The sequence below is a fragment of the Formica exsecta genome, unplaced genomic scaffold, assembly GCF_003651465.1.
Source record: "Formica exsecta isolate Colony F162 unplaced genomic scaffold, ASM365146v1 scaffold37, whole genome shotgun sequence".
Taxonomy (NCBI): domain Eukaryota; kingdom Metazoa; phylum Arthropoda; class Insecta; order Hymenoptera; family Formicidae; genus Formica; species Formica exsecta.
In genome coordinates, this window is record NW_021850941.1 from 1,868,258 (window position 1) to 1,895,209 (window position 26,952).

At 41.7% G+C, this 26,952-nt stretch overlaps 1 protein-coding gene across 1 annotated transcript in view; it reads right to left on the reverse strand.

Moving 5' to 3' along the window:
- The window catches only part of LOC115239277 (POU domain, class 6, transcription factor 1), a 131,266-nt gene that overhangs the window by 3,003 nt on the left and 101,311 nt on the right, over positions 1–26,952 (reverse strand). Inside the window, exons 3-10 of the mRNA XM_029813721.1 lie at positions 9,747–9,927; positions 9,505–9,663; positions 9,150–9,341; positions 7,186–7,410; positions 5,056–5,236; positions 4,267–4,323; positions 3,281–3,364; positions 107–243 (exon numbers count right to left, since the gene is read on the reverse strand). Of these exons, the coding sequence (XP_029669581.1) occupies positions 107–243; positions 3,281–3,364; positions 4,267–4,323; positions 5,056–5,236; positions 7,186–7,410; positions 9,150–9,341; positions 9,505–9,663; positions 9,747–9,927 (1,216 nt within the window). The remainder of the gene's footprint in view (positions 1–106; positions 244–3,280; positions 3,365–4,266; positions 4,324–5,055; positions 5,237–7,185; positions 7,411–9,149; positions 9,342–9,504; positions 9,664–9,746; positions 9,928–26,952) is intronic.

Consider the following 26,952-nt stretch of genomic DNA (forward strand, 5'->3'; position numbering starts at 1 on the left):
ACTTTCAATGTATTACAGTAAGACAGATTTGAAAAAGAATCGACAAGATTAAAAGTGAAAAATTTATTTAATAATAGAGATAAATTAAATGGCGCGCACAACTAACCGGTGGGATGAGTGTTTCTGTCAAAGTGTGCGTTCAGCAGTTCCAAAGCTTGAGGCGTAAAGGAGGTCCGTCGTTTTCGCTTCTTGCTCGGTTCGACCCCGATGAAGTCCGTCAGATGATTAACGCCGCTCTTGTACCTGGAATCAGATGCACTACTCTTGCTCAAATTCGGAAGATTGCATCATCGACGATTACATGTTAACGTTATCACGCCCGTTATGATTAATTTTGTGCATTCTCGTTTGCGATTATAGCCGCGAAATAGGATCCTGTTTAAAGGTCTGAGTTAATCACCACGTTTTTGCAATAATTAATTACATCCACGGGTCTGCATATTGAGCTCAGCATTTCTCTCTTGCAGTTTATTGAAATATTGTTATAGATAAATCAAATATGAAAAAAAAAAAATTTTGTTTACCATTTTGCATACTCGTAATTACGTTAACGCGAAATAGGATACTGATTAAAAAAGAAAATCGCCAGGGTCACGATATTCTGACACGTTCGGTTGCAAATATCCCATTTAGTATTGGATTTTTCCCCGGGTATACAGCTCGGTTGATTCACGAGCCGAACTTACTCCATGTATCGTGAAGCAGACCTTGCGACGGCAATGTCGGCGTCGGTGTCGACACGAATAAAATTAGCAATCGAATAGTCGTGGCGCTTTTAAACTTCAATTTCTATTTTATTCATTATCCAATGAGCTCATTAAATCTCGAATAGTTTCTGCGTTAAAATCGACACATTCGTTATTTCTCAATTATTTTCTGATGGTTAATTAAAATGTTTAATTAAACTAATGTACGTTATCTTTTAATGATTTTATAATAATTATTGAATTTATCATTATGTCTCCCGTTGCAGAATTCGTCGGTCGTAGTTATACTTCTCGCGATATTACTACAGCTTCGAACACACACACACACAAATAAGTTAAAAGGAATTTATAAATTTCCGATCTCGGGAGTCTTGAGAATCGAGAATATGCAAACTTTTTTGGCGTCGTGCATCTAGTCGGCAACGTAATTTCATTCGACGAATAGCATTATCGGGTGGTACAGCGCGACATGGAAAAAGCTCGCGGTCGCGACAGTAAACAGGAGAACTTCCGTTGGGACTCCCGGGTGAGCGATGAGAAGCGGTTCGGGACAGAGGCTGTGGGAACAGAGAGAAAGAGAAAGAGAGAAAGAGAAAAAGAGAAAAAGAGAGAGAGAGAGAGAGCTCGACGTGCTGATACGGTTATAGGTACGGTTGCAGTGCCCCGGCTCAAAATTTATGTTTTTAATTTAACTCCGAATGACCAACTGTCGAGTCGAAAAAAAAGTACACGGGGAGACATTAGCATCGCGAGGTAATATTTCGTCGAATTCGCGAAAACAATATGCTAATGGAGAAGTCGGTGTGAGAGCGCGAAGAACCGACGCGACCGATTCGACGGGGTTGGGATGCCACATCGTTGGTATGCGTTGGTATATACCGATGAGTGCAATGGAGAGAAACGCCGAGTGCAAGAAGAGGAAGAAGGGGAGGGCGAAAAGAAAGAGATGAAATAAATGAGTTAATACGTAAAAGACGCGAAGAAAGAAAGAGAGAGAGAGAGAGAGAGAGAGAAAGGAAGAAAGAGGGAGGACAAGGGAAGCTGCGTGTAAACTCGTGCGTGGGTGTATAAAGCATTATTGCATATATAGGTGTAAGAAAGGAATATACACAGAGAGGTTTAGACGAATGATAGAAGGAAGAAGGACGAAAACAGAAGGAAGATGGAAGCTGCGAGTGGAAGGAATGACAGAGAGAAAGAAAGAGAGAGAGAGAGAGGAAGGGAATGCGCTGCCGCGGGTAAGAGCGAGGTGACGGCGGTTGTGAGGGGAGGGAGAGACGCAGGGGGAGAGGTACATCAGAAACCTGATTTTAATTAGTCCACAGTTTAATTACTCGGCAGATAAATCGTGCACGTGCACCGCATAAACTAGCCGCTTTCATTTTTCCCGGACGCGGCCGGCGCACGGTCGACGCTTAGTTCTACGCCGCGCGAATGCAGGATGGGTCATTGTTGTTGCCGGTTTTACCCGTGAAAAAGAGAAACGACTGTACCATCCGTCGCCACTTCCGTCATCGAATGACTCGATTATATATGTGATGCGCTTCCTCGCGGATCTCTCTATCGCGGATCGAAGCGTAATGATCATCATTTCAAGAAAGAATAAAGATCGACCCGTTTTTATATTAATATTTCTTATATCGTTAAATGTCGCCCAATTCTAAATTGTATTTATCTTTAACAGTCTCATATGAATACGCCCAATGTTGTTTCGCATTAAGAATTATGCAGACGTATTTAAATGAGAAATTTAATCGGAACCACGTAGAATATCCAGCCTCTTTTGAGTAACACGAAGATTGTATATAATTAAGTGATAATAAAAATAGAGAAATCAGAAAAAAAACATAATAATAATAATAATAATGTATCACCTAACTTGTGTGTGATAAGACGTTAATCCAATTTAATTTCAAAAAAGTTACACGCTATAAAAGTTGAGAGTGTGTTAGCATTCTGATTACGCGATGCTTTTTAATCGTAACGCGGCTACATGGATTCCTGATTAGCTCGCGGCATAAAGTTCATTAGATTTTATATATCGGCTCGTAAAATTTACACCTTATGGAAATACACCGAGGCCGAGATTCTTAAGTAGGATCGGTGGATCTTTTGCGACACAGCGAAAGCATTCGTGGCCGCATTTGCCGCGTAGCTGCCTGTAGCGAATAGCGATCGCGCTGTAACGGTTTCTTCCATTCTAATTAACATTCCGTGTATTTATTAGACGCAGATCCGCAATTAATCAGGTGAATTCAATTAGCGAATTACCAATTAGCACGTACACGTTCGCACGCTCTCGCGCAAACCGTAAAGTCGAGGTCGCGTTGGACTATTGCGAAATAATCATGTATCACAAATACAACGTTAGAACTTGACTCGTAATCGAGAGACTTCTGCGCGACTAGAGAACTTCAGTTGTTGTTTAAATTAATTACAGAGCGATTATACGGCGGAGACCGAAAATAACGTTGCGTTTATGTTTTATATGTTGAAGATCTAATTCGAGAAGGAAACGTCTTCTCACGGTGTTCACGATAATTCTTAAAGTATCGTAAAAATATATTACTCACCTCTCTTCTGCCTCCTTCATCCACCTCTCGAGGACCGGCTTAATTTTCTGCGCGCTTTTCGGCGTAATGTCCAGCTTTTCGAATCTAAAGCCAAGAATAAGGCTTGGATTCCATTTCTCGAATAATTGATAAAAATGATAAAAGGAAATGGATGTGCGTATCGAGAGAAGGCGACACAAAGACGTAAAAAGATGAAAAAAAAAAAGATGAAATCTAACTTTAAATATAATATAACATGTACGCAATATAAATATGTATTTGTGGAAGTTTAAGTCTTTCAAATATTTTCTCTGAGCATTTATTTCTCGCCTTTACGTCTTTGTCCCACTAAAGGAGCACTAAGAGACATGCATTGTGATTCAATAACAGGACATTGACAATGCGTGCATGCTTTAAGGTTTGGTGATGCCGTGTATGATGTTGCCAACGCGCTACGCAAACGCTTCTCTCGTGCGGACGAAAGTTCGAGTCTCTTGGACTAATAGTGAAACAATCTAGAGCTTTTAGACTCGACGAACGTTAAAAACCGCGAGAATCCTTTGACTTTGTTCTATTCTTTTATTCTTAGCGCGTTGGCGACATCATGCCCAAGTTTGCCAATGCCCTGGCTCGAAGAAAGTTAATTTTAGAAGTGCTCCTTTCGCGCATCTCTTTTCCGAACGAAATTAGAAATTAGTGAGAGTGTTTGTGCAGCTATACCCAAATACGCCTGCCGATTGTAAAGCAGGAGAGGACCGCGAATCGGACGAACGCAAGTGACGAAGATGAGGAGAGAAGAGAGGACGATTATCGTCCATCTTATTTTTACGTGGGATACGTCGTTGATTTTAACGATTGATTAATTAGATTATAATCTCTTTCTCCTTCTCACGACCGTCGGAAGATTCTCAATTTTCCATCGTTGGGTATAACTGCGATTTCTTAAAGGATTTTCGAGTTTTAGATTTTTAGGTAAATTAAGTAGCGCATGAGAGGGGTGAACGTACGTAGCTTGCTGCTGAGAGGCAATCTGCGAGGCAGCGTACATCTGGGTAGCCAGGGCACTGGGGAACAATCACCAATGCTTATGTTAGTTGATACGATAAGAATTTTCTAAGAGTTATAAACTTTTTCTTTCTGCTTGTTACCGGCATCACCACGGTGGTTCCCATTCATATTTCCAAGACGCGCTCAATCGACGAAGAAAATAAATAGCATGACAGTCTAGAAAGCCCATGTTGATAAACATTTATTTATTAAATATTGTACGTTTACAGTGAACGCAATAATTTTGTAAAATTTTTACAGATACGTATAATTTAAATTAGTATAATTTAGATCTATATTTAAACTGCAGCATAAATTAGGAACCATCGTGATGTATTACGGTATAAATAAGCTTATCTTTCATGGCACCTCAAAATTGAATAATAATTAAACCTGCAAAAACTGCATCGAAAATTTTCCAGTCTTTGAACGAATTTCAAACGTTTCGATAAATCAGACGCATAATTTAATTTTGTTAAACATTATCACGCGAGGAAGAAAACAAAAACTGCTTCGCGATTTTCTTAGCTTTACATTCGGGCGTTTATTCCTAATGGAAGATACTATTATAAAACCAACGAACGGATAACTATCTCTCTTTTTGCTACTCTGTGAACAAATTCCAACCCTTTCTACGCCATTTCCAGTGACCTGGCACACTGTCGTTTTACATTCTACCTTATTATTGAATTTTCATTAGCGACGTCCGTTTCGACGAACGCGAGGAGGACGACGCAACGGGAACTAACCTGCATATGGCACTTTGGCTGTATGCGGGCCCTTCGGTGACACTTAGGGCCTGCCCGACCTGAGTCTGTGTCAGACCCAGAGACAGTCTGCGCAGCTTAAAGACCTTCGCGAACTCCTTGATCTCGTCCAAATTGATCCCATCGACCACATTGTTAGTGGCCTCATTGATCGTTGGCTGGTCTGTAATAAAAATTCATACAACGTTCTACTCCTATTTTTCTGATAAATAAAAAAAACAATGCTATATAAAATCATCGCGATTTACTGGCATTAAAATTTTTAGCAAAAAAAAAATTAAATCTAGTTGTATGCTGAATTAATTTTAAATAAATTAGCAGCAATACTAAGCAAGAGATTTTCGAATTAATATTTCTAATCCATTTTTAAATTTTCTATTGATAGTTTTATTATTTATCAAAGATTTTAATTTTTTTATAAGAGCTATTTAAACAAATCCTTGATTGTATGAATCACCTCACAAGTTAGTTGCAGATACAATATCGAGTCAATTGTAAACGAGATGAAATATTCGTGGTTCAAGGGTTAATGTGATAAACATTCTTGCGTCACGCATGTGATTGCTTTTATGATTCTAATGGTGCATTTTGAACACAACCCAGGGATTCATTGCCAGTCATTCGAGCGCACATTTTAATCGATTCATCGAAACTCTTGCGAAAAGGCTAATGACACCACGCAGTTTCGTTAAAGCAGCTCGAGCTGCAACGATTTCTCTCGTAAATCTGTCATCCCGAATATATACGCACGCAATAGAAATGTGTGCCCACATACTCTGTAATCTCGTCCAGTCCGCCTGGTTTCTGCGCCGCGCAATAAACTGCAAATCTTTCTTCTGCGACGATATTTCTATGATCGTTAATTGTCGATCGAGGCCCCAAGTACTTCGCACGTTTCAAACAAAAAGTTTGCGAGTACATTAGCCTCGACTTTAGCTCAATAAATAAGAGATTGCAACTAATCGACTAATTTAACAGAACTCTATCTTTGATCTAATCGCGCTTATTGATTAACTTATTTAAAACTTTATATAAGTTTCAAATTTTGCATTAAATTTAATATATAAAATAAAAATGACAAAATTTTTGATAAAAGCTTGTTAATTACTTATAAATTCACGTATATAAAAACTTGAAATATGTTAATTATACAACAAAGCAGAAATTATATAAAATGATTATTTTTTTCGTAATTGTGATTTTGCATCCTGTTTTTTATGCAAATCATTAAAATTCTATTGGAGAATGGTTAACAAAAGGCAAATATTTATGTGTAGAATGCTTCCATCTAAACAGCAATTGAGAATCGTTAGCTTCATGCATTGAATGATTATTCCACCGCGTCAGAATGACGAAGTGCCAGTCTGCGCAATGATTGTAAATTATTAAAATTATTGTCAGCTAACACGAGGTTACGCGCACTGCTGGAATCTTTATGGCTTCCTAGAAGGCAGTAAGGAACGAACTAATGCCCCGTAATGAGCCCAGTGCTATACGATATCCTATTACAGTTATCGAGCGATCGATGGTTGTTCGAAATATTATTATTCGCCAGCTACAAATGCGCGTTTAAACGTTAAATCGCTTCTTTAACGACAACAGGAATAACGTTTTGTTGTATTGTTGGAGAGAAGCATCTGAGTAAAACCGATCGAAAAATCAAATGTGTGCGCTTCAATTAACAGAAATATACGTTTGCAAATTTGTATACAATCATGCGCAGCCGCGATTAACGTCCTGTCAAAGATATCCGTTGGAATGTGACAATTTGACAAGATAAAGATAAGAAGCGCGTTTGCATGTAGTAATTGCTTCTTCAAGAGAGATCATTATGCATGCAATTACTTGTCGACATTAGCGACTGTGCTTCTCGTATAGGCAAGATGATTGCGATATAGAAAGATGGTGTCCCCTGCAAAAGTTGTAATTAAAAGCTGTCAAGGAATAACAACATGGTTACCCTCGGGGCCTCGATTATCATTTTCGCGCGCATGTTGATGTGTCATTTTAAACGCACTGCCAAGTACCCGTAAACCGCACAGATCATTTCGACTTTCGACCCCCGTCGATTAATAGTTATTGCAAGGAAAAAAAGAATAAGCTATATCTTACTCGGTGAATCGTTCAAGAGATCATCCTCCTCCTCCTTCGGGCTATGCATATTGCTCGGGGAAGCCTTTACTCCAACACCGCCTGGTCCATGCGTTGTCGTGATAGTAATCTCGCCGTTGCTGGCGGCCAATCTGTTCAAAGCGGATGCGGCGGACACAACGGATTCGTTCAAAGGTGACGACTGCTCCGGTCGTTCCCTATGATGTTTTTCCGTTGACTGTGAACAATACAGTAGTAGCGGGACAGATTAGCGGGGTCTTCACTGCGGGGGCATGGCAATGCTCCTCTTTTGCGCCAATTATGCACTTCATAATGAGACGGAACCGCTCGGGACACTTTACAGTCTAATTAGCAGAAAGAATGCCACAATAGTACTGACGGAATACTTTCTTAACAAGATCGCTCGGTATCGGGAATTATTCAGATTGCTCCGCTGACCTCGCCGCGGTCTCCTCCGTATCGCGAAAACTATGTATTCCATTATTCGAATATGTCGCGTGGTTCGATAAAAATCCATTTACATTTTTTTTTAAATTTGGAAAAGAAAAGCTAGCAAAGGCATCTTTTTCTATTTCGTACAATATATTATTTATTAACAGTTATAGATAGAATTAAGAGAAAGTAAATAACATGTAGGTGTCGGACAATCATTATTAGAGATAAAGCGTAAAATATGATAGTTATTACGGTGTCCGTAGAAAGCAATATTTTCTTTTACAATAGGCTTTATATTTTTATGATATCACATAGCCAGAATTAAAATTATAAAAAGTAATGATATATCCATTAATCTTATTGCATTTAGTATAACATAAAAAATTATATTTTATATCTATACGAGAACAGTTATCTAATTAAATATATGTATACATATATATAGGACATGCATGACCTTTCGTGTATTTTAATCCTTGCCGCTTTTCGGATCTTAATCGTTCACGCGCGACGCGAATAAAATCTCGGGCGGCTGATATCACTTTAAATAAAGCCGCGGACATTCCTGCGCGGACAATAATTTCTATGAACGACAACCTATTGACCGCACTCTCGAGCACTCCTCGACTCATCCTCGCCGATACTCGATGTCTATCAGAAACCAATCGAGCGTTAGTCAGTTACCATCGATTGAGCCGAAAAGCAGTGCAAACATTATTTGCCGCTACGTAACTCGTCATCCTACCGCGGCCGGTCCATATCCACGAACTTCAATCCACTTAGGCAGAATCCCAAAGTTCTCCTTCTGCCTCTCGTTCTCTACCTGTTCCGTACGCTCTATCTCCATCTCTATCTCTCTTCTCTTTCCTTTCTCTCTCTCTCTCTCTCTCTCTCTCTCTTTCTCTCTATCTTTCTCTTTCTCTCTCTCAATTGCCAGAATAGGAACCCAACTTGGTAGAAACGAAGTTAGCGCGGACCGCAATCGATATAATAGCGGCCGAATCCGCGGAGCTGCGATGTCCAGTGAGTGCTAGGGTTAGAAGCAGGGAGGGGGCGAAGGAGAGAGGGCGAGAGGGAAGGACGAACCCGAGAAAGGAGGTAAAACGGGGTGGGATCCGTGGGGTTGGAGAGGGGTAGTGAGACGTTAATTATACATTGAAATTAGTTGCAGAGTTTGCCCTGTGCTCGCCGAGGCAGTCTAGGGCCACTAAGTATGGACGACGGGCCAGCCTTAGTCCAAGCTGGTCAGAGATAGTCGATATTATATTATATATCGGCACATCTTGATTGCACAACATTATGCGCTGGCACATCGTCGGGTTACTATGTGTTTCGCACAGCGAACGCGCGATGATTTTACGCACGGAAATTGTCGATGAAATTTTGAATAATTGAAATTATTATAATTTTCTACATTTTATGTTCGAGACGGCACAATCAAGGTCAATATTACGATGTAAAATGTACGACGAGAGAGAGAGAGAGAGAGTCAACTATATATATTCGGGAAATGTTGAAATTGTACCTACCTTGCGAAGTGGGGATAAGAAGCTGAGCCCCTTGAATGCCCTGAACCAATTGACCGGACGTTAGGATGAATTGAGGCATCGCAACCGGTTGCGGTTGAGATAATAGCTGAGGTAACGTCGCCATTGGAGCCGAGCTAGGTGGCAGAAGATGGGAAGCCGCCGTCGTACTCGAGGCTGTTGGTATCGTTCCACCTGGGAATGAAAATTAACAATTTCACCGCGTTAGATTACCTTTGTCATTTAATTTTCGCGCAATCCTCGATTCTGCGTTCCGACTTTAACCGCACGAGCTTCTATATCCATTTAAATTCTTACATAAGAAACTAGATTAATTTATATTTCTATTATTTCTTACCTGACGAGCTGACAGTCAGATTCAAGGGAGTATTAATTAACTGATTATTAGTCAATCCCGCCGTCATCCCTTGAAGACCAGCGGCCAGTGACGCAACTTGTGGAAGATTTTGCAAATTCGCTAAATTTTGGAGATTCTGAAGTGTCACCATACCGGCCACTACGCATAAAATTTCGATAGTGAGAAAGCGATATCAAAAAAAATTTATATAGTTTCGCGAAGGAGAGACATCTTGTACTTACTCGTTCCGTTTAGATGTGCTTGTGCAACCGCCGCACGTTTCGCTTGATGGAGATTTTCGGGTGATGGGCTCCGTCGTCTCTTTCGTGAATTCTTCATGTCATCTATCATCATTTGATGTTCGTGAAGCGCACCACCGCCTGTCGCCGGTTCGGGGCTTCCACTGCTACTCCTATCGCTGTCCTGTAACAGACATATAGATTTATAAATATATAATTAGAGATCAGATTTTGAAACTGGACCACTTTCAGTTTATAAGAGGTAAGCAAAAGTTGTAAAAATGCTTCTATATCGAATTATGCTGATAATTTATGATACTGGAAAATTATATCAGTAATATAATAATATTTTTAATTAATTAACCAATTAACGTATACCAATATAAAAATTATTTTGTTAAAAGATTACACACTCTCTTGATCGCTTTCAAAATGGGATAGTGTGGATCATATTTTCCCTCGCAAAAATCAATCAAACAGCTATGTAAAGGTTTTAACATGAGCTAGCAATTTTTATTGTGATGGCACGTTTAACGCGAAAAACATTAATAATTATTTATAATTTATATAGTTAATATTTATTAAAATATATTATTTTAGAGCGCGCTTGGCAAATATGAGAAGAAACAGTGATAGAAAGTGAAATATATACAAAAGTAGATTAGCGAAAATAATTAGCGCAATACACAAACCAATGAAGCTTACGATGCTTCGGTGATCATTGTCGAATATCAATTTTCACTTACGCATGGCAATGAAAATTGAGCTTGTCTGTATTATCTCCTGGTATCGGTCCTTGCCCATAAACATAATCCAGTAACGCGTGCAAAGTGATTTAGTTATTCACGCTCAATAACACATTTTTGGAATTAACTTGGTCATCGAACCAACCGCCCGATTTAATCAATACCAATTTGATGCAGTCGCGCGCGACATACGTTGTGTAACTTCTAAAAATCTTTCAAATAATTGCAAAAGGTTATTCTACGCGAAGGCGAGAATTACATGGGCCAAAAAAAAAACAATATATTAATCACGCGTTTTCTCGTCGCTTTCTGCTTTCGCGTGACTGCAAATATATAATTCATGCATATTTACAGAATACCGGCGGAATAATTAACGAACGCCCGGCACATTAAGGCGTGCCGTGTATACGTACGCGTGCACATATAGCCGAGGTTCTTAGAAGACAATCTAAATTATAATAAATCGATGGAGTATATATGCCGTAATGCTTTACCACCACGAGTGTATGTCGACGATGGTGGTGGTGGTAGTTGTGCCGCGGAGAGTAATGTTACCGGTGCGGCCTCTTTGCATAATGGTATGGAAATATGCCGGAACGTGTATCGCCATAGTTGGATACAGATTAAGCGTTTTAGAGCTTCGACACTCGAGTAATTCGGGAAAAAGAGTTTCCACGGATAACTGGATTCATGAATAAATCCTGGGTAAGCTTCTTCGGTGACTATCACCTTTTACCTTGGACATATGACTGCTCCAATTATACACATTGATGTGAATATCAGAACAAACTCACGCGTATAAAGAGTATTTTAAGATAGGTTTAAGGCAGTGCAATAAACTCGAATCTTTTCGGCAAGTGTATATAAATCATTCTTTTTATCATCTCTTCTTCGAAGAATAGACCGTGAAACCGACGTGAGAATAACTGAGAACGGAATAAAACACGCAAATATCGTGTTAATTGCATACTGTCAAACAATCTCATTACATTCAGGTTGATTTAAAAAAAAAAAAAAGATATCCTCTGGGTGCGGCTTGTAATCCCGGTTTGAATTTTCGTCAAAGTCGCACAATGGGCCGCGCGCGTCGCTGGTCGAGGCATTTCATTGCATAAAAAATAGATAAAGCCTGGTCGATAGGTAACGAACGAAAATAGGAGGCGCGGCAGTTCAATTTTTTTTCCACGCAAATTCGTAAACGGCTATACCGCCAGTATAGCCACCCTATATTAAATGGACGAGGCGAGGGGGATTAGTTGAATGCACAGGCTCGACCATTTTGCTTGTAAAAGTGCGCACGATATACAGCCAGCCGTAGAAACATATGTTTACGAGTTTTCGATATTTCGCATAAATTAATCAGTGCTGCAACATCGCGACGCATAAACCGGCGGCTTTTGTGTGAGACCATTGACTTTTTCTCGATTGGATGATGCTTTGCTCATAGAAATAAATATTTGTATTTTTCATTATATCTATACAAATAAAAGTGATGTTTATATATAACTAATCACATTGTAATTAAGAAATAAATTAAATAATTTTTTTAATTATGAGCAATTCTCGGATTTCAAGACATTTTCTAATTTTGTGCATTTTTGTGGTTCTTATTACCATCTATAAATATACATAATCACAAAGCAATAAAATTGGTATCGATAATTCTATATAATATCGGGAAAACAAGTTATAATTTGTAATTAGCGTCTGATTCTTTAGTCCACGCCTCAGGAAAAACATTCAACGAATCGATTTACTCAACCAAGTCGTACGAAAGGAGCGGCCGTGCTGCCCACGCCATTGATTTCGCCGATTCTTTAAATTCTCCAGGAGAAATCGGTCGCGCGATCGATAAAAAATCCCGCGTCTATAGGCCATCTCGCTAATGCGAAAAAGCAGGCTGGACCCCCCTCGCTCCCACGAGCGGGGACTAGCAGTGAACGACCAGTGTGGAAGGCACGAAAAAAATACATGATCAGAAAGAGAGAGAGAGAAAAGAGGAAAGAGGGCGAATGAGCGTTCGGTTGGTCGTTGGAAATGCAACAATAAACATTACTTATCGGCGCGGGGGTCTCTAACAATACGTATACGAGGAGAAGCGGCGCGGCTGCCGGTAGCAAAGCGCAAGTTTTTTGCAATAAAGTCATTTCGAGCCGTTTGAGTTATGGGTAATTCCTGCGGAACGCCCGGACCTGTACGCTCTAGCTAGCTGGTCCGAGTCCGGTCCATTGATTAGTATTAATGACTTAGCTGCACTCATTTCGCCCGAATAAAAGTAATTGGATTTGGCTTCGAACCCCGCGCTGTAGTTTGGCGTCGACGGCGGCGTCGGGCGGCGTCGACGGTGGCCGGCGTCGGCGGCGGCGACGGCAGTGGCTGGCAGAACAAAACTCGTGGCCGCGTGTAAAAATACATTAATATCTGTTTGCGCTTAATAAACGATAGCCGCGCTGACTTCAGACTAATGGCCGTATTCCGGAATCGGTAATACGCATTTTTATGTTTCTCTTTCTGATACGCGGCAGAGCGGCGCGTCGTGCCGCGCCGCATCGGCGTTGGTTCCATTCCATCTTTGGTTGCGGCTGTTTCTGCCCTGGCGATCGATTTGTCGAGCAGGGTACTGTTAGCAGTTATGAAAATTGAACGATTTTTTGGCAGGAGAAGGCTTCGTATGTGAATTTTACTACGCGCGCTCGCTTCGGTCGAACGCGAAAAAAACGCGAGAAATATTTAGGTGCTTTTTTTCCACATTTTTACGCAAATAAATTATTTACCATATTAACTAACACATCAGTTAAGATTCCGATGAAAAATTGACGCATGTTTACCGAAATCAAAATGGGAAATTTTTCTATAAACATAGAGCATACACAAGCTGAGCCTTAAATACACATTTAAATAAAATCAAATGTAGTAATTATAGATTCGACCTGATTTGAATTTCACAAATCTCTTTGAGCGTCTAAATTATTTAATGGAATAATTCCGCCACAAATACAGTGTGCGATAAACATTGTTTATAAATATATTACAAAATTGATTGATTTAATTTTTGCAAATTTGATTTGTGTTTGTATATCGCTAATTATACGCGATCAATCGGGATCAATAATTATTTGAAATCATTTAACACGTGAGAAAAAGACGTAAAAAAATCAGAGAGAATGATGAATTTCCATCACGATTAAAGATTTTAACGAATCTTGTGGGGAAGTCGCAATTATCACCGTGGTCATTGCGAAAGGGTGTTATCGAAAGTGGAAACCCAGCGAGACAGTTGCAGAGGACCTGCTCTTTACATGAAAAGGACAAGAACGGAGACAACTGGAAAGGTAGACAGAGAGCCCTTTTGACAGAGAGAGAATCGTAGAGATAGTTATGAAGGGGAAAGAAAGAGAGAGCGAGAGAGAGCGAGAGAGAGAGAGAGAGAGAGAAAGAGAGAGAGAGAGGGAGGGAGGGAGGGAGTAAGAGATAGAATCCGCTCGACCCCTCGGTTCAGGCCGCTTTGTCTGTAAGTGTAATTAGTCCAGGGTGGGGTTCCTGGGGAGTCGAGACTCGGGGGTATAAGGGAGGGCAAAAGAAGGGGGGTGCAGTAGAGCAACGGCGCGGTTCATCCTGGCTTCCCTCGCCCCATCGTCGTGCCCCACCACCGCCTTATTTATATGCAAATGAGCTTCATTTCGCGATATTAATGTTCCACCCGAGTCGGCCTGCCTCGGCGCGAAGGGGTGCGAGGATACGCGGAAAAGGGTTCGTCCTCGTATATGTTTACGACCGTTTCGCTTGCATGGACAGCAGCCGAGTCAAAATGTCAAAAATTGCGACGATCTCAATATACGACCGAATAGATAATTTTGTCTTTTAGTAAAAGAAAATGCACAAAATTATAAAAATGAAGAAAGCAGTCTTAGCTATGCAAGTTGGCGAGATTGAAACAGAAATATATTTGTGTCTCTTTGCGCTTACTCTAATAAATTGAGAGCAATGTCATTATATTGCAAGAAGTTCGCCTCGCGATTGCCTCTTTTACGCGTGTCTTTTTCGTTTAACCGTCGTAATGCTCAATCTTCGCAGGCGGATCGAAAATTTTCAACGGCACGCCGTTGTAGTCCCAAGTCGCGGCGCTTATATGGCGCGTAGATAGTATAGATAATGACCGATTTATCGTAACGAGTGGAGCGTGGCAACGGGTAGAGACAGACCCCCATCAAGGCCCCACCGGGGTAAATTAACAACAGACAAGCCACTTGAAACATTACCGAGGCTTCCTAGCAAAGCAAGTCGGGGGTGGGCTCGCGCTGTTGCCTTACTCAACATAAATTAGGACCGATAGAAAGGGTAGATTGTAGAATGTTGAGTGTATAACGACCGGCGCCGCGTTCTGCTGGTAACGGTGTCTCGAGCATCCGCGCGCGTCGCGTCTTACTCTTGCAGCACACGCGAGCCCGAAAAATCTGGCACGCCACGTGATATCCGCGCACGCTCGTGACCAAGAAAATTCGAGCGCCTTCATCGAAGTGTCGTGTTAATCGATATGCGAGATGTGTCGCGCATAAATGCAGTTATGATTTCATCATTTTTTCTTCTCTCTTTCGCGTAATAAAATTTTTAATTTTTACAAGAATTAGATTATGAAACTCTCACTGGATACATTAAACATATTTGCGTACAAGTTATTATAATAGATTTATAAAACGAATCAGGTTTCTGTATTAAGAGAATCGAATATTTATAAAATATAATACAATTGTTGCCAATTTCGCATCATTGCGCGATATTAAAATACGTTTTTGCATAATCATGTAGAATTGAGAGAGAAAGTGATCGTTATGCTGAACGGCGTCACCGGTAATGTCCCGAGTTCCTTCGAAAAGCTTAATTACGACGAGTCAGCGAAATAATTCGAAATAGGAGTAAACGTTTGTGCCGACGGTATTTGCATTTAATGGATATTAAAATGAATGACCATCGCTCATTACGAATGCCGCGGGGCGTTCGTGGTAAAATTGTGGGTAATGAAGTCGCGAGACGAATCTTACTTGTAAATGGATCCTTCATTATATCCAGATACAGTTCTTTGAGGAATGCGCCCTAACGACTGTTCGGACACGCCGCTAAGAAATTTATGAGAATTTCTCACCGTAATATCGAAAAATAAGGGCGTATAATCGTCTTTATTATCTCGCAAATATGGCCTTGATGAGATATTTTCAATTAAATCACTTCTCTCGCGCAATTACACAAGTTTGATATTTGTCCAAATAACAAAATGCATTGTCTAAAAAAAAAAATAAAACTTTCGATATATATTTTATTAACGCGTAATTTATGTAAGAAATGCGTTATATACTTCTCGAAATTTTTCCCTCCTCTCTGACCAGTGTTAACAATCAACTCGAACAATCCATTCCGCATATTCTTCACGGCTGGCATCTTAATGCGCGCGAGTCGTAAACCGCGCGAACGTGGTGTAAATCTATTCGTACCGTCGTTGTTTAGCTCGGTCTGCGCCCTAAGAGAGGACGGTCGGTCGAAGTAGAAAGAGAGGAAGGACAGGGACAACGCCGGCGGGGTGGTTGAGTGAGAGAATCGGAGGTGGGTCGACCGATGCATGAATATACATGACCTTACCACCAACCCTTACACCGCAACGGGGCTCTGCTTACATTATTGTATATCTAATTCCGCGGGTGGTTCTCAAAATTTGCCGACCGTCGTCGCGACGACGGCCCGCCGCGTTGGCCGTTTACATCCGGCTGAGAATCACTGCCGGCTCACGACATTATGCAGGCAGTCTACATATTATACATTCGGACTGGGATTCAATTAAGTTTGGTTAGACCAAGTCCCGCGGCCCTCTCCCGCATCCGGTCTGTACTTCCTTTCTCTGACTCGCGCCTGGTTCCGAGTAGCGCACATTTTTGGTGCAACCGATATTGTCATCAAATAAGACCATCGCCTAGCTTGTTGTTCGACACTATATTTGATCTCGAAGATTTGTCGATCGTAACTTACACTATATAGATATTTGATTACATGTGCTCTAAAAATGATAGTATGTAAAGAATATCTACTCTCTAGAGATAATAAGACATGTTATAAGTTCAAATTATCAACGGTATTTTAATAGCAGACAGCTAGTAATAAACACAAAAAATAGTATCTCTTGCAATAAAGCTACAACGTCTGTATCATGTTGTCTTTATGTCTCCTGAAATTTCTCATTGCAAGAAAGTCTATGATCCAACCGTTGGAATTCTCTCTCTCTCTCTCTCTCTCTCTCTCTCTCTCTCTCTCTCGTCGGAACCGCTGATTATCCATCAGCCGATTCAAGCGTACATAGGCATGGTCAAATCGGTCCTTGCGACTTAAGCGGCGAGAACGTTTGACATTTGGCGGGCGTAACCGGCTGTATGGCAATAAAGTTAATTGAAATACGTCAAGTGTATATAGCCTAACGCTGAAAATACTTATACGAGTTGGTGCGCGCCGCGCCGGCTCAAGACACGCACGCATGCACGCTCGTGACACACTTCGATATATACTATTGGATGGATAATTAACGGGACCACGTGGTGCAGTCATGATATGCGCCACGAACGAGAGCATCGGCGAATGCGTGAGCGCCCGTCGAAAAGGATGACGGATCACGAGGGTCGTGGGGTAGAGAAGTAGTAGAGATCACGTAAGGGCGAAACAGGCGGGGAAAGGGGATGCGGGCGATGCGCGCGACGGACGGGAAGGCGAAGGGATGCTAAAATAATGACGGAAAATTGCGCGCTTCCATGTTACACGGCGCTGAGCGCCGACACTTAATTCAATTCGATTGCGATACAGTTCAATAATTCGATTAATTAAAAAATATCGCAGAGTCGCTCAGCCGGCTTGCGAATCAGGCTGCGCGCCTTCCGCTTCACGAGAGGCGCAAGGTCTTCGGGCGAATCGCCCCCCTTTGAGCGCCCCTGGTTAAAGTGGGCTGGTGCATCGGCTGGTACGCAGAGTTAGCTAATAGCTGAAATGCAACTCCACACTCGATGTTGCCGCATCATCTGTGATTATTTGAGTATCGAGCGAGCGGTGTTTCCCAAAAGTGCTACGCGCAAGCGAGTGCGTTCATTGGCGATTTTTGCAAGTTTAGCTACATCATCATGCGAATCAACCTCAACCGTGCTCTTCGCCTATACTCTCTCTCTCTCTCTCTCTCTCTTGAGAGAAAGAGAGAGAGAGAGAAAAAGAATGAGATCTTGAGAGAGAGAAAGAGAGAGAGAGAGAGAGAGAATCTGGCTTGCAATATGTATTTGATTCCTAAAAATCTTGTTAATGGATGTTAATAAAGAAATCGTGCTTTCACAGACTGTTCTGCAAACGAGAGAATTATTATTTGTGCTTTCGATTGTTCTCTGCTGAGATGTAAGACAACGATATTTTCTCAACCAGTTTTAAACTAGCTACTAACTGGATCTTTGTCGCGGTTCTTTCCTGCTTCTTGCCATTTTTGTGATTGTGAGAAATGTTTCGAAGTATGCGAGTCCAATGATTTCGCAGAGAAAAAGTTACAATGATAATTTTATATACAAGAGATATAAGGAAGATAATTATTTGTCAACTTATCTCGAAATAAATTACAGATTAAGATCTTTAATTATCGATAAGATTACGATCAATGATAAAGTCGCGATACACATGTGCAATAATCAATATTTGAAAACATATCCCGGCATAGCATCGCAATATACCAATATTTAATTAAAAACAAATGGTGCGATGACGTCTACCTGCGGATTACTTTCTATTAGCTAATTAATTACGCCATATCAATATCTCTTCCGCTATTTCATTAATATGATGATAACGACATAATAATGCGACTGCCACGTCACGCGACACTTCGTGATGGTTTTCCGGAAATCTGAAAACGCACAGGTAGTCCCCCCTACCATTTCACCATCAGAGATTCGCCATATTTAAAAATAGCTGACGACGAAGAGCGCCATCATGGAGTATTCGGGTATGTTATAATCCCGGCGCGGTGTCATAATGATAATAACAACGCGTTAATTAAACTCGCTGATTTATGCGCCTTTCATATTGTAATTGCTCACCGAACTCGAGTCGAGACGCAGAACGAGCGCCCGCTCGCGCAGTTACGGTCTCGGACGATCTCTCGCTCAGAGAGCTGAGATAATGCGAACGAATTAATGAGTCAAGGCGCAATTAATATCGACCACTCGCGCGCTTGCCGTCTAACGGCGAAACCAACTCTGTCCTCAGCCGCGCCGCATAAAAGAAAAGACGTTGTGGAAAATGGAAAGATGAGAGCGGATTTTCGTAATCTTCTACGTTATAATCGTAATATCGCGAGAAGAGCGTTTCTTTTTCTCCCCGGCAGAGAGTGCGAGTCTCGCTCGTGCGCAAATTGCGTATTCTCTTTTCGCTGCTTAATTCAACTCAAGAGTCTCGAATACAATTCGTTACGATTTAACGTCGGCTATGGGCAGCGGGGGGCTTGGGGGGAAGGGAGGAGGAGAAAGAAATGGACGCAAATCGCTTATTTACACCGTGAACGGTGTAATACGCACGCGCTGGAGGCCATATTTAGTTTACCAACCCGTGGGTATAATGTCTTTTTAGGTACGTTAATTAACAGTATTCATTTTGCACAAAGGTTTCTAATTACGCACTGTACGGAGCCATAGACTTAGTGCCGCCTCCGCAATGGAAATGTTATGTCCCTTCTCGTCGCGCCGACGTCTAGAGTTCACGACGTTGATGTTAGGGAAGCGTCGTCGAAATCAGAGCACTACCGGACTGATCTGGAGATCGTTGTCGGCATCAGACTCGGCAGAGCCCGAGGAGAGCCCGGGATTCCTTTCCGTCCTTCGCGAGACTCGATACCGTTGGTAGGCGGGCGAGAATCGGGACGAGTCGGCCGCCACATCGCGGGTCAATACTTGTCCGGCCGCTTCAGTTAGCAGTCGCATTAATTAATTATAATTAAGTTTTAGTTGACGCGCGGCTGTGGAGCGGAGCGGGGTAAGCAAGGCAGGTAGCTACGCGACTCGCATTTTGAGCATTACCGATATTATGCAGATTTCACCCCTCCCTTTTCGTCGCCGGGGTGTATACTCCCGTCCTCCCTCCCGCCGACCCGTTTCTGCCACTGCCTCTCTCCTTCACCTTACAATGCTACCCCGACCATCGTGCACCCGCCGTCCCGGCCATCCTCACCCTTTCAAGACACGCTCACTCCTCGTGCCACTTGCCAAGCGAGTCGGAGAATGAATTATTTACTTATTTACGGTACGTAAACGGAACTAGCGAGCGACTTATTACTTACATATAGACAGCCGAATTAAAATATCAGAATTTCGAAATGGCGCGTCCCGCTCACTGATAAAGATCGATGAAAAAGATGGATTCGTACAAAGCACCCTGTGGTTTTTCTTGTAATAAATCCTGATGTGATAGCTGGGAAAGCGTCGGCGATCATTAATTTGCGCAACTCGTTCAAACTATTTGTTTTAAAATTCTTTTCATATGAACGCTTTGCACTTACGGATATCTCGATAAACTTCCTTTTACGAAAACAAATTTTTGTGATCAATCGAGTGTGGAAGAGCGAGGAATAAGACGCGCCCTACGGCCACGATTTCCGTCTCTCGCGAATGCTTTTGGCAGGGGGGTTGCTGAAACGACGTCAGACGTAGTCCCGGGCGGCGGCAACTGCACGTCGCCGTAAGAAGCTGTTAATCTTCGGTAATAAACTGTATTTTCATTATAATACGGCATGAATATGCAACGGCGATAATGGCCTTAATATCCCGGCATGCATCTTCCTGTGCTTTACGAGCTGAGCCTCCTCTGCCGGAATTTGAGGCGTACTCACAGTGGATTTTGCGACGACGTTACTGCCGCCGCTACCGCCGCTACTGTCGCTCTCAAGGAGATCTCCTCCTAAGCGCAACGCGTATTCGCGATCTCCCTTTTGAGGCTGCAAACGAATGTATCGTTTCGTCAGTTATTCAAATACCATTGTTATTTTGTACACGATAACTCGCGATGATCTAGAATTATTCCGTTCCATTGTTTGAAGCAGTTTTATAACAAATATTTTTGGTATTTATGCCGTTAAGATTCTAGATAGGACGTTTCTTTTTTCTCGAAAATATTTATTGATTTAAAACTCTTGTGATTAAATTAACTTTTTCTAGTCTCTTTTAATTAAAATTAGTTAATTTTGATAATTAAAAATAGTTCATTTTAACCTAATAACACAGAATCAAGAATGTTATGTCTGCGAAACTAATTTTATACCTCCTTTGATATAGAAATAAATTTTGCTCGATCGAGAATTCGAGCTTGTAATGGGCGCGATACATTACGCATCGCCGTTAATGCGAGCCGACTTAATGTAAGCAGCGAGCGAAGGAATAATAGCGGCCTAGCCTACGGACATTCATTTATCTTAGTTTATTGCTAACTGCGAGGAAACAAACACCGTTGGAATACACAACGACGTGCCATTAACCTCTCAGTCGCTTTACCAACCTGGACTTAACGGTGTATCGTACACTTTTGCCCCATACTTTGCTCGCCCTCCTTCGATGACGATTGAACGATAGATCGTTGTTAACGTTGCTGTTCCTCGTCACTACTTGCGGTCGGACCGCACGATATTCTGATTGTCTTAATCCTTTAGAGTGAACGGAACACGAAACGAAACCAAACATTTACTTTCGTTATTCTCTCGTATTTATCTGAATAGAACGAATCGAACTTAAAAGAGCTATCTGCTATAGTTTGCGTAGAATATGGCAAACATAAGCCCGATTGTGCACCGATAGTCGTCGCTTTACTTGATCCATATTGAAACTTGTGAATAGAATACTTTAATATATTAAGCAAGATATCTTCCTCCGTTTTTTGTCTATTAAAAAATTACCGTTTAAATTTCTTTGCTTTCAATCATACGACGATGTCGATTAGTTCTCCGCTTCTCTCTTTGTGCTTCATTTCTTTTAAGCTTTATAATTCTATATATTCTTCGTTATTTATCTCTTTGTTGCTCTGTACGTGTTTCCATTTATATTAAGTATTTAATATTCTAATCTCTCATAATTAATAACGCAAGAGTTTTTGTTAACTTTTTTATTATTCTCTCTCTTATCATCGAGTTTACTTGCACGCTATAGACTTAGGGGTTTATGTACTACAATACGCATCTCTCTATTTGGGCAAGAGTTTGGTCAGCATAATGAAGAAAAGATACGGAGGATACACGCGGAAGGAGAAAAAAGATTCCGTAGGATAACTCCAGTGGAAAACCGAGACGAAATCGGACACCGATCGACCAAACTGCGCGTAATTAGCGTATCCTCGTAGCGCGGACCAAGCGTTGTTTTCTAGTGAAACAAATTAGACCGTCGTGTCGCACGAACGAATAAATTTAGAGAATGTTTCGCACCGAACGAAAAAAAAAAAAAGAAAAAAAAAGAACGAGGGAAACGAGCACGAGCGAGAGTAGGTGGATGTTGGAGGAAAAAAATTCGAGAGGGTAAAAATGTTTCTGGCATGGCGTATAATGGACGCATTGCGCGCGAATATAATGAGATTTTACAGTGCAATTCACATAAAGCATCGGAAACAACAAAAGGCCAGAATGGAGGGGAGAAGCGCGATAAAAATGCCTGCGTCTAAACACATTATTTCTACCCCACCCTCGCATGCATGCGTTCACCACGCGACGCTCCCGATCTCCGTCCGGACCGTCGACTCCCGCCGCCCCATTATCATTCCACGGATTATTTTTTTGCCACATCAAAAGAAAGAGAAAGAGAGAGAGAGAGAGAGAAAAAGTTATTCTGCATTACGCGAAAATACGGCAATGCATAAATAAACGGTATATCGACACTTAATCCAGGTTTTCTTCGATATAAATCGACCACAGTGATGTCACATGAACTTGATCCATGTTTTATCGATCAAGACTTCCCTAAAGTACTATGATTTCATTTCATCTTATTTCTGTCCTTTTTTTTTATTGAAACATCCGTTCCGGTCCTTCGACCCTGAATAGCCTTTGAGCATTGTTGAACGTTAGCGGTGGCTTGAAAGCGAGCGAACAAACTAGACGAGGAAAGGAGAGAAGGATAGTGAAAGAAAATCGAGGTGTGAGAGGGAAAACGGAAGAAGAGAGAGGGGAATAGTAAGGGAAGGGGGATGATAGAGGCAATCGCAGCAGCGAGGGAGGCGAAAGGAGACAAAAAAATTGGAGGGTGCGTTTCGTCGCGCCGATAAATTTTGAATGCACCTACACCGCCGTCGGGAGAATTAGTAGCCTGTTGGTAATGATCAAAAAAAATTATAAACAAAAGATTCCACGGATGGTGAGCCTTTTTCGTGGATCAGCGAGGCAAGCGGAGCGCTTGCGAAAAGCTTTGACAGTTCCCGACCTGGCGCTCTCATTGCCGGCCAAACCTACGACGCTATATTTAAAAATCGGCGCGCTCTCCCGGAAACTTTCACTACAAAGGGAAGGGGCCAACCGTTTACATCGGGTTTATTAAAATCGCTCGCGGACAAACTGTAACCATACAAGTAAACGTACGTCGCAGTTAGTGGGTAGAGAGAGAGAGAGACTAACGATTCGGCTTCTACGCGCGAATTTTTATTTTAGATCAGCAACAGCGGCTCCTTCAATTGCATCCAAAATTATTCGCGTATGCATCCGCGGCAACGTTCTTTGTCTTTTTCCCATCGCGTTGGATTCGCACGACTACACGTTGACGCAGCAAATTCGTCAATATCATTTATTACGAGAGAACAATACAGCTACCGCCAATTCGCATGCCTGACACGCTATAAAGGATCGCAGCAACAGCAGCAACCGTCCGCACGCGCGACTCGACACTTTCAAACAGTTGCGCAATAATGGTCCCGCTCTTTAATAATGCGTGCGTTACGAGAATTTGTAATCAAACCAGATGGCACACAGAGACGCGCGCGTCAACATCGGTCAGGCGTAGGCGGTGTGAAAGAGAGAAAGAGAGAGAGAGAGAGAGAAAAAAATGATACGCTATCGTACTGATAAAATCATTGGTATAACGGGCAGCCTCTCTCCCATACAAGCACCAGATTTAAACGCGAGATCCACTGATGCGAGTCACTGATGCGCCCACCCTGGCGGCGTGCTACGAGAAGATTCATTATTTTTAATTAAACAAAATAATAATACGCTTATTAATTGATTAATTAAACATCACGCGCGCATTATGCTCCTCCATCAATGGCACCGTCATTTAATCTTCTCTTCGAGCCGTTGGCTGCCAGATGCTTGTATACTTTTTATACCCTCCTGCAGTTTTATCAATTTGTGTCGATAGAAAAATGTCGCGAGGAATGAAACGAAAAACTATTAAACGATACGATTACGTATGTATATACCGGGTCTATTAAAATTTCTTTTGGGAAGAGACCTTTCCATTCACAGATCACACTGCTCACGACAACGCTGTGATTCCTTTTGATAATAATATCTAATTAAACACGGCATACAGACATAACGAACAAATGTGTTACATAATGTCCTATAATGGAATGGAATCTCAACATTTATTCTCTTCTAATCCTGTCTTCTATTTTACTCACAATTAAGTAAAATGTTGAAAAGTGGTAAATGTTTTACTCGCAAACAAAAATTTGAATTGTTATTGTAATTCTCAAGAAAAATCGCGGTCAAAGATCAACGGCAGTTCTTCAACATAAATGTATGTAATGCAGTCTCGCAGAGCGAGCGGATGCGCGTAAGCGCGACACGCGCGAAGTGCATAAACTTCCTGGCGCAAAAGCGAAGCTAGAAAACCGTGCAAGTTGCGGTGGCGAATGCGATATAAAACGCCTTTGTCTTGCAAAAACCCGCAGACGTATATCATGCGAGCCCAGGCCGCTGGCATTGTTTTACTCTCGCATAATTACTGCGAGTCACGTTTTAAAGTTGAATTTCACCTAAATAAAGCTTAATATTATTATCGCGGTCGCAGTCGAGGCGGTACTGCCATTATGAGCCGGTTACACTCTCAAATATCGTTATACCGCATGATCGTTTTCGCGATATTAAGTGCGCCACCGGGTTTTTCCAGTGTTTTTCGTGCGGTGTCGACCACGACCGGCGTTAATTAGATGCAAGGTGTGGACGTACCTCGCCCTAGGCTACCACGTGCTTTTGACGTTAACTTCGTGATGCCTTTGCTCGTTAACGACGATGATGTATGTTGGAACCGTTTAAAACTCCGTTGAAACGTCGCACGTTCCCCCTGTAAAGCGCGGTTCGAAAATATTTCGGACTTGCAACGAGAAATTTAACGAGCAGTTTTATCGCACTCTAAAATATCTTCTTAACATCCTCGAATACTGCGGCGAAAGAAAGGTTACAAAGACAAAATCCGAAAGCAAAGTAATACTTTACGTTTCAAATACCGTGGCCTTTTTCACAAAGATAGAAATGTTAATCGATGGCAAAAAAAAAAAAAAAAAAAAAAAAAAAAATTTAATAGTCGCACAGCTATCGATAAAGTCTCCAGGCGTGGTGGAATCACGCGGAAAAATGACACCATTCTCTGGCCTGTAAAATAAATCCGCGAACATTAAAAAATCCATCCGCCGCGTATTTCCATGAGTATTATCGAGCAGCGCTGGCATACTCAATTTCCCGCCTTGTGTTCGATACTACATTTCGCTTCCCCGCAAGAGGCGACGTATTCGTACATCACGCCCGAAATAAACGTCAGTTATCGACAATGATCCAATGTTGTACGCGCGGATTTGTTTCTACGTACAATTTCATGTCATCCGCAACTGTAACGCGCGATAGCGTCGTAATTTCGTATTACGCGTTTAACGCGTGAAACGTTGGAACAAAAAAAAAAAAAGAAAAAAAAAGAAAAATTAGACACCGGCTCGTTTATAGACATGGTCGCGGCAAATTTGTTTATCGGCATGCGAGAACGGCGAGGCATTAATACACGGGGCGTCACAGCGATAACCATTCTCAATATCCATAATTATTATCAGCGGCGGGCGATGTTGGCAGCGGGCGCACCACGTGACTCGTTCACGTCGAAATAAAATGACAACGTTCATTTGCAAATGCGCGAAAGTGCATTATTTTTATTGAGTTTGTTAGTGGTCGTTTCTGTCGGTGTGGCTCGGCTATACTCGTTTACACGGATATGTGTGCGTGCGAGCACACACGCGCATTAGCTCTTCGTCGGACGATGAAATGTATGACCGACTAAAGGGGTTGCGATGGTTTCATCGAGGGAATACGAGTGCCGATAGATCTCTTTTTCGACTCGCGGTAGAAAAATTACGTCGATATCTGGCAACAATACGATACTATCGGCCGGATCGAAATGCGATGTAGCGTCCTCGAATTTCAATAAGAAGACCTTTATTGGCAGCGAGAGCATCGTTTGTATGTATCTCGTTCAAACATTTTTCGAGACCGTTGATGAACGCGATGAAGAACGGCGAGATGCGTTACAAAAATAAACGGAAACGTTATTATAAAAAATATGTTTGGCAAATAATCCGAGATAAAGTTACGGGCATACGTGACGTTAATTGACTTGGGAATATAAATATCGCATATAATTTTGCAGTAACGCAATATTTACCGATATAATAATTACGGATAATAAGTAACAATTTCCGCTTCTCGCAACGGCAAATAAAACATCCATCCCATACGCCCCCTCTATTATTTTTCGCCATCCTCGCCGTTCAAATCGCTAATTGAACTCGTCTCGTTACAACTTTCTCGCGGCACAATCCAATAATGCAACATCCATTTCTGTAACGCTAATCACGGCAATTTTACCCGGCAATGGGCGAGATCGTCGTATCTGCAGTTCCTCAATGTAATTAAAAATTCGCGCAATCGCCAGATCCTCCGCTAATTTTCATATCATATATAAAGATAATGCGCAAAAAGTGAAAAGATATTCAAAGAAGGAAAAGCCTATAAATAATTCTGATATATTCTCACGATAATAAACTTGCTTCAAAGTTAAGATGTTTGGTCAATTGTCTCAATTATCGTCTCAAGATTTGCATATACGGTGCATAGTAATTTCTCAAGTATAGATTAAAATCATCGAGATAGCGGTAAGCGCTGAGAGCGTGCAAAGAAATACACGAGGAGGGCGCAAAAAAAAGGCAGCGGCGACGGCAAATTGAAAATCAGCGTGGCCGATCACTTTTCGACCGCGGTATGCAAATGGGGCACGCGGTAACGCGCCGACGATTATACCTCTGGCACGCGTGCAACCAAACCGTCGTTCGTGGAAAAAAAGAGCTGCAAGGAGACAAAAAGTACAGGCATATGGAGGGGCAGTGGCAGTAGTGGACTGTCGGTAGTGGAAAAAAGTCGCGGACGGCGAACGTTGTAAAAATCCAGGGGTGGT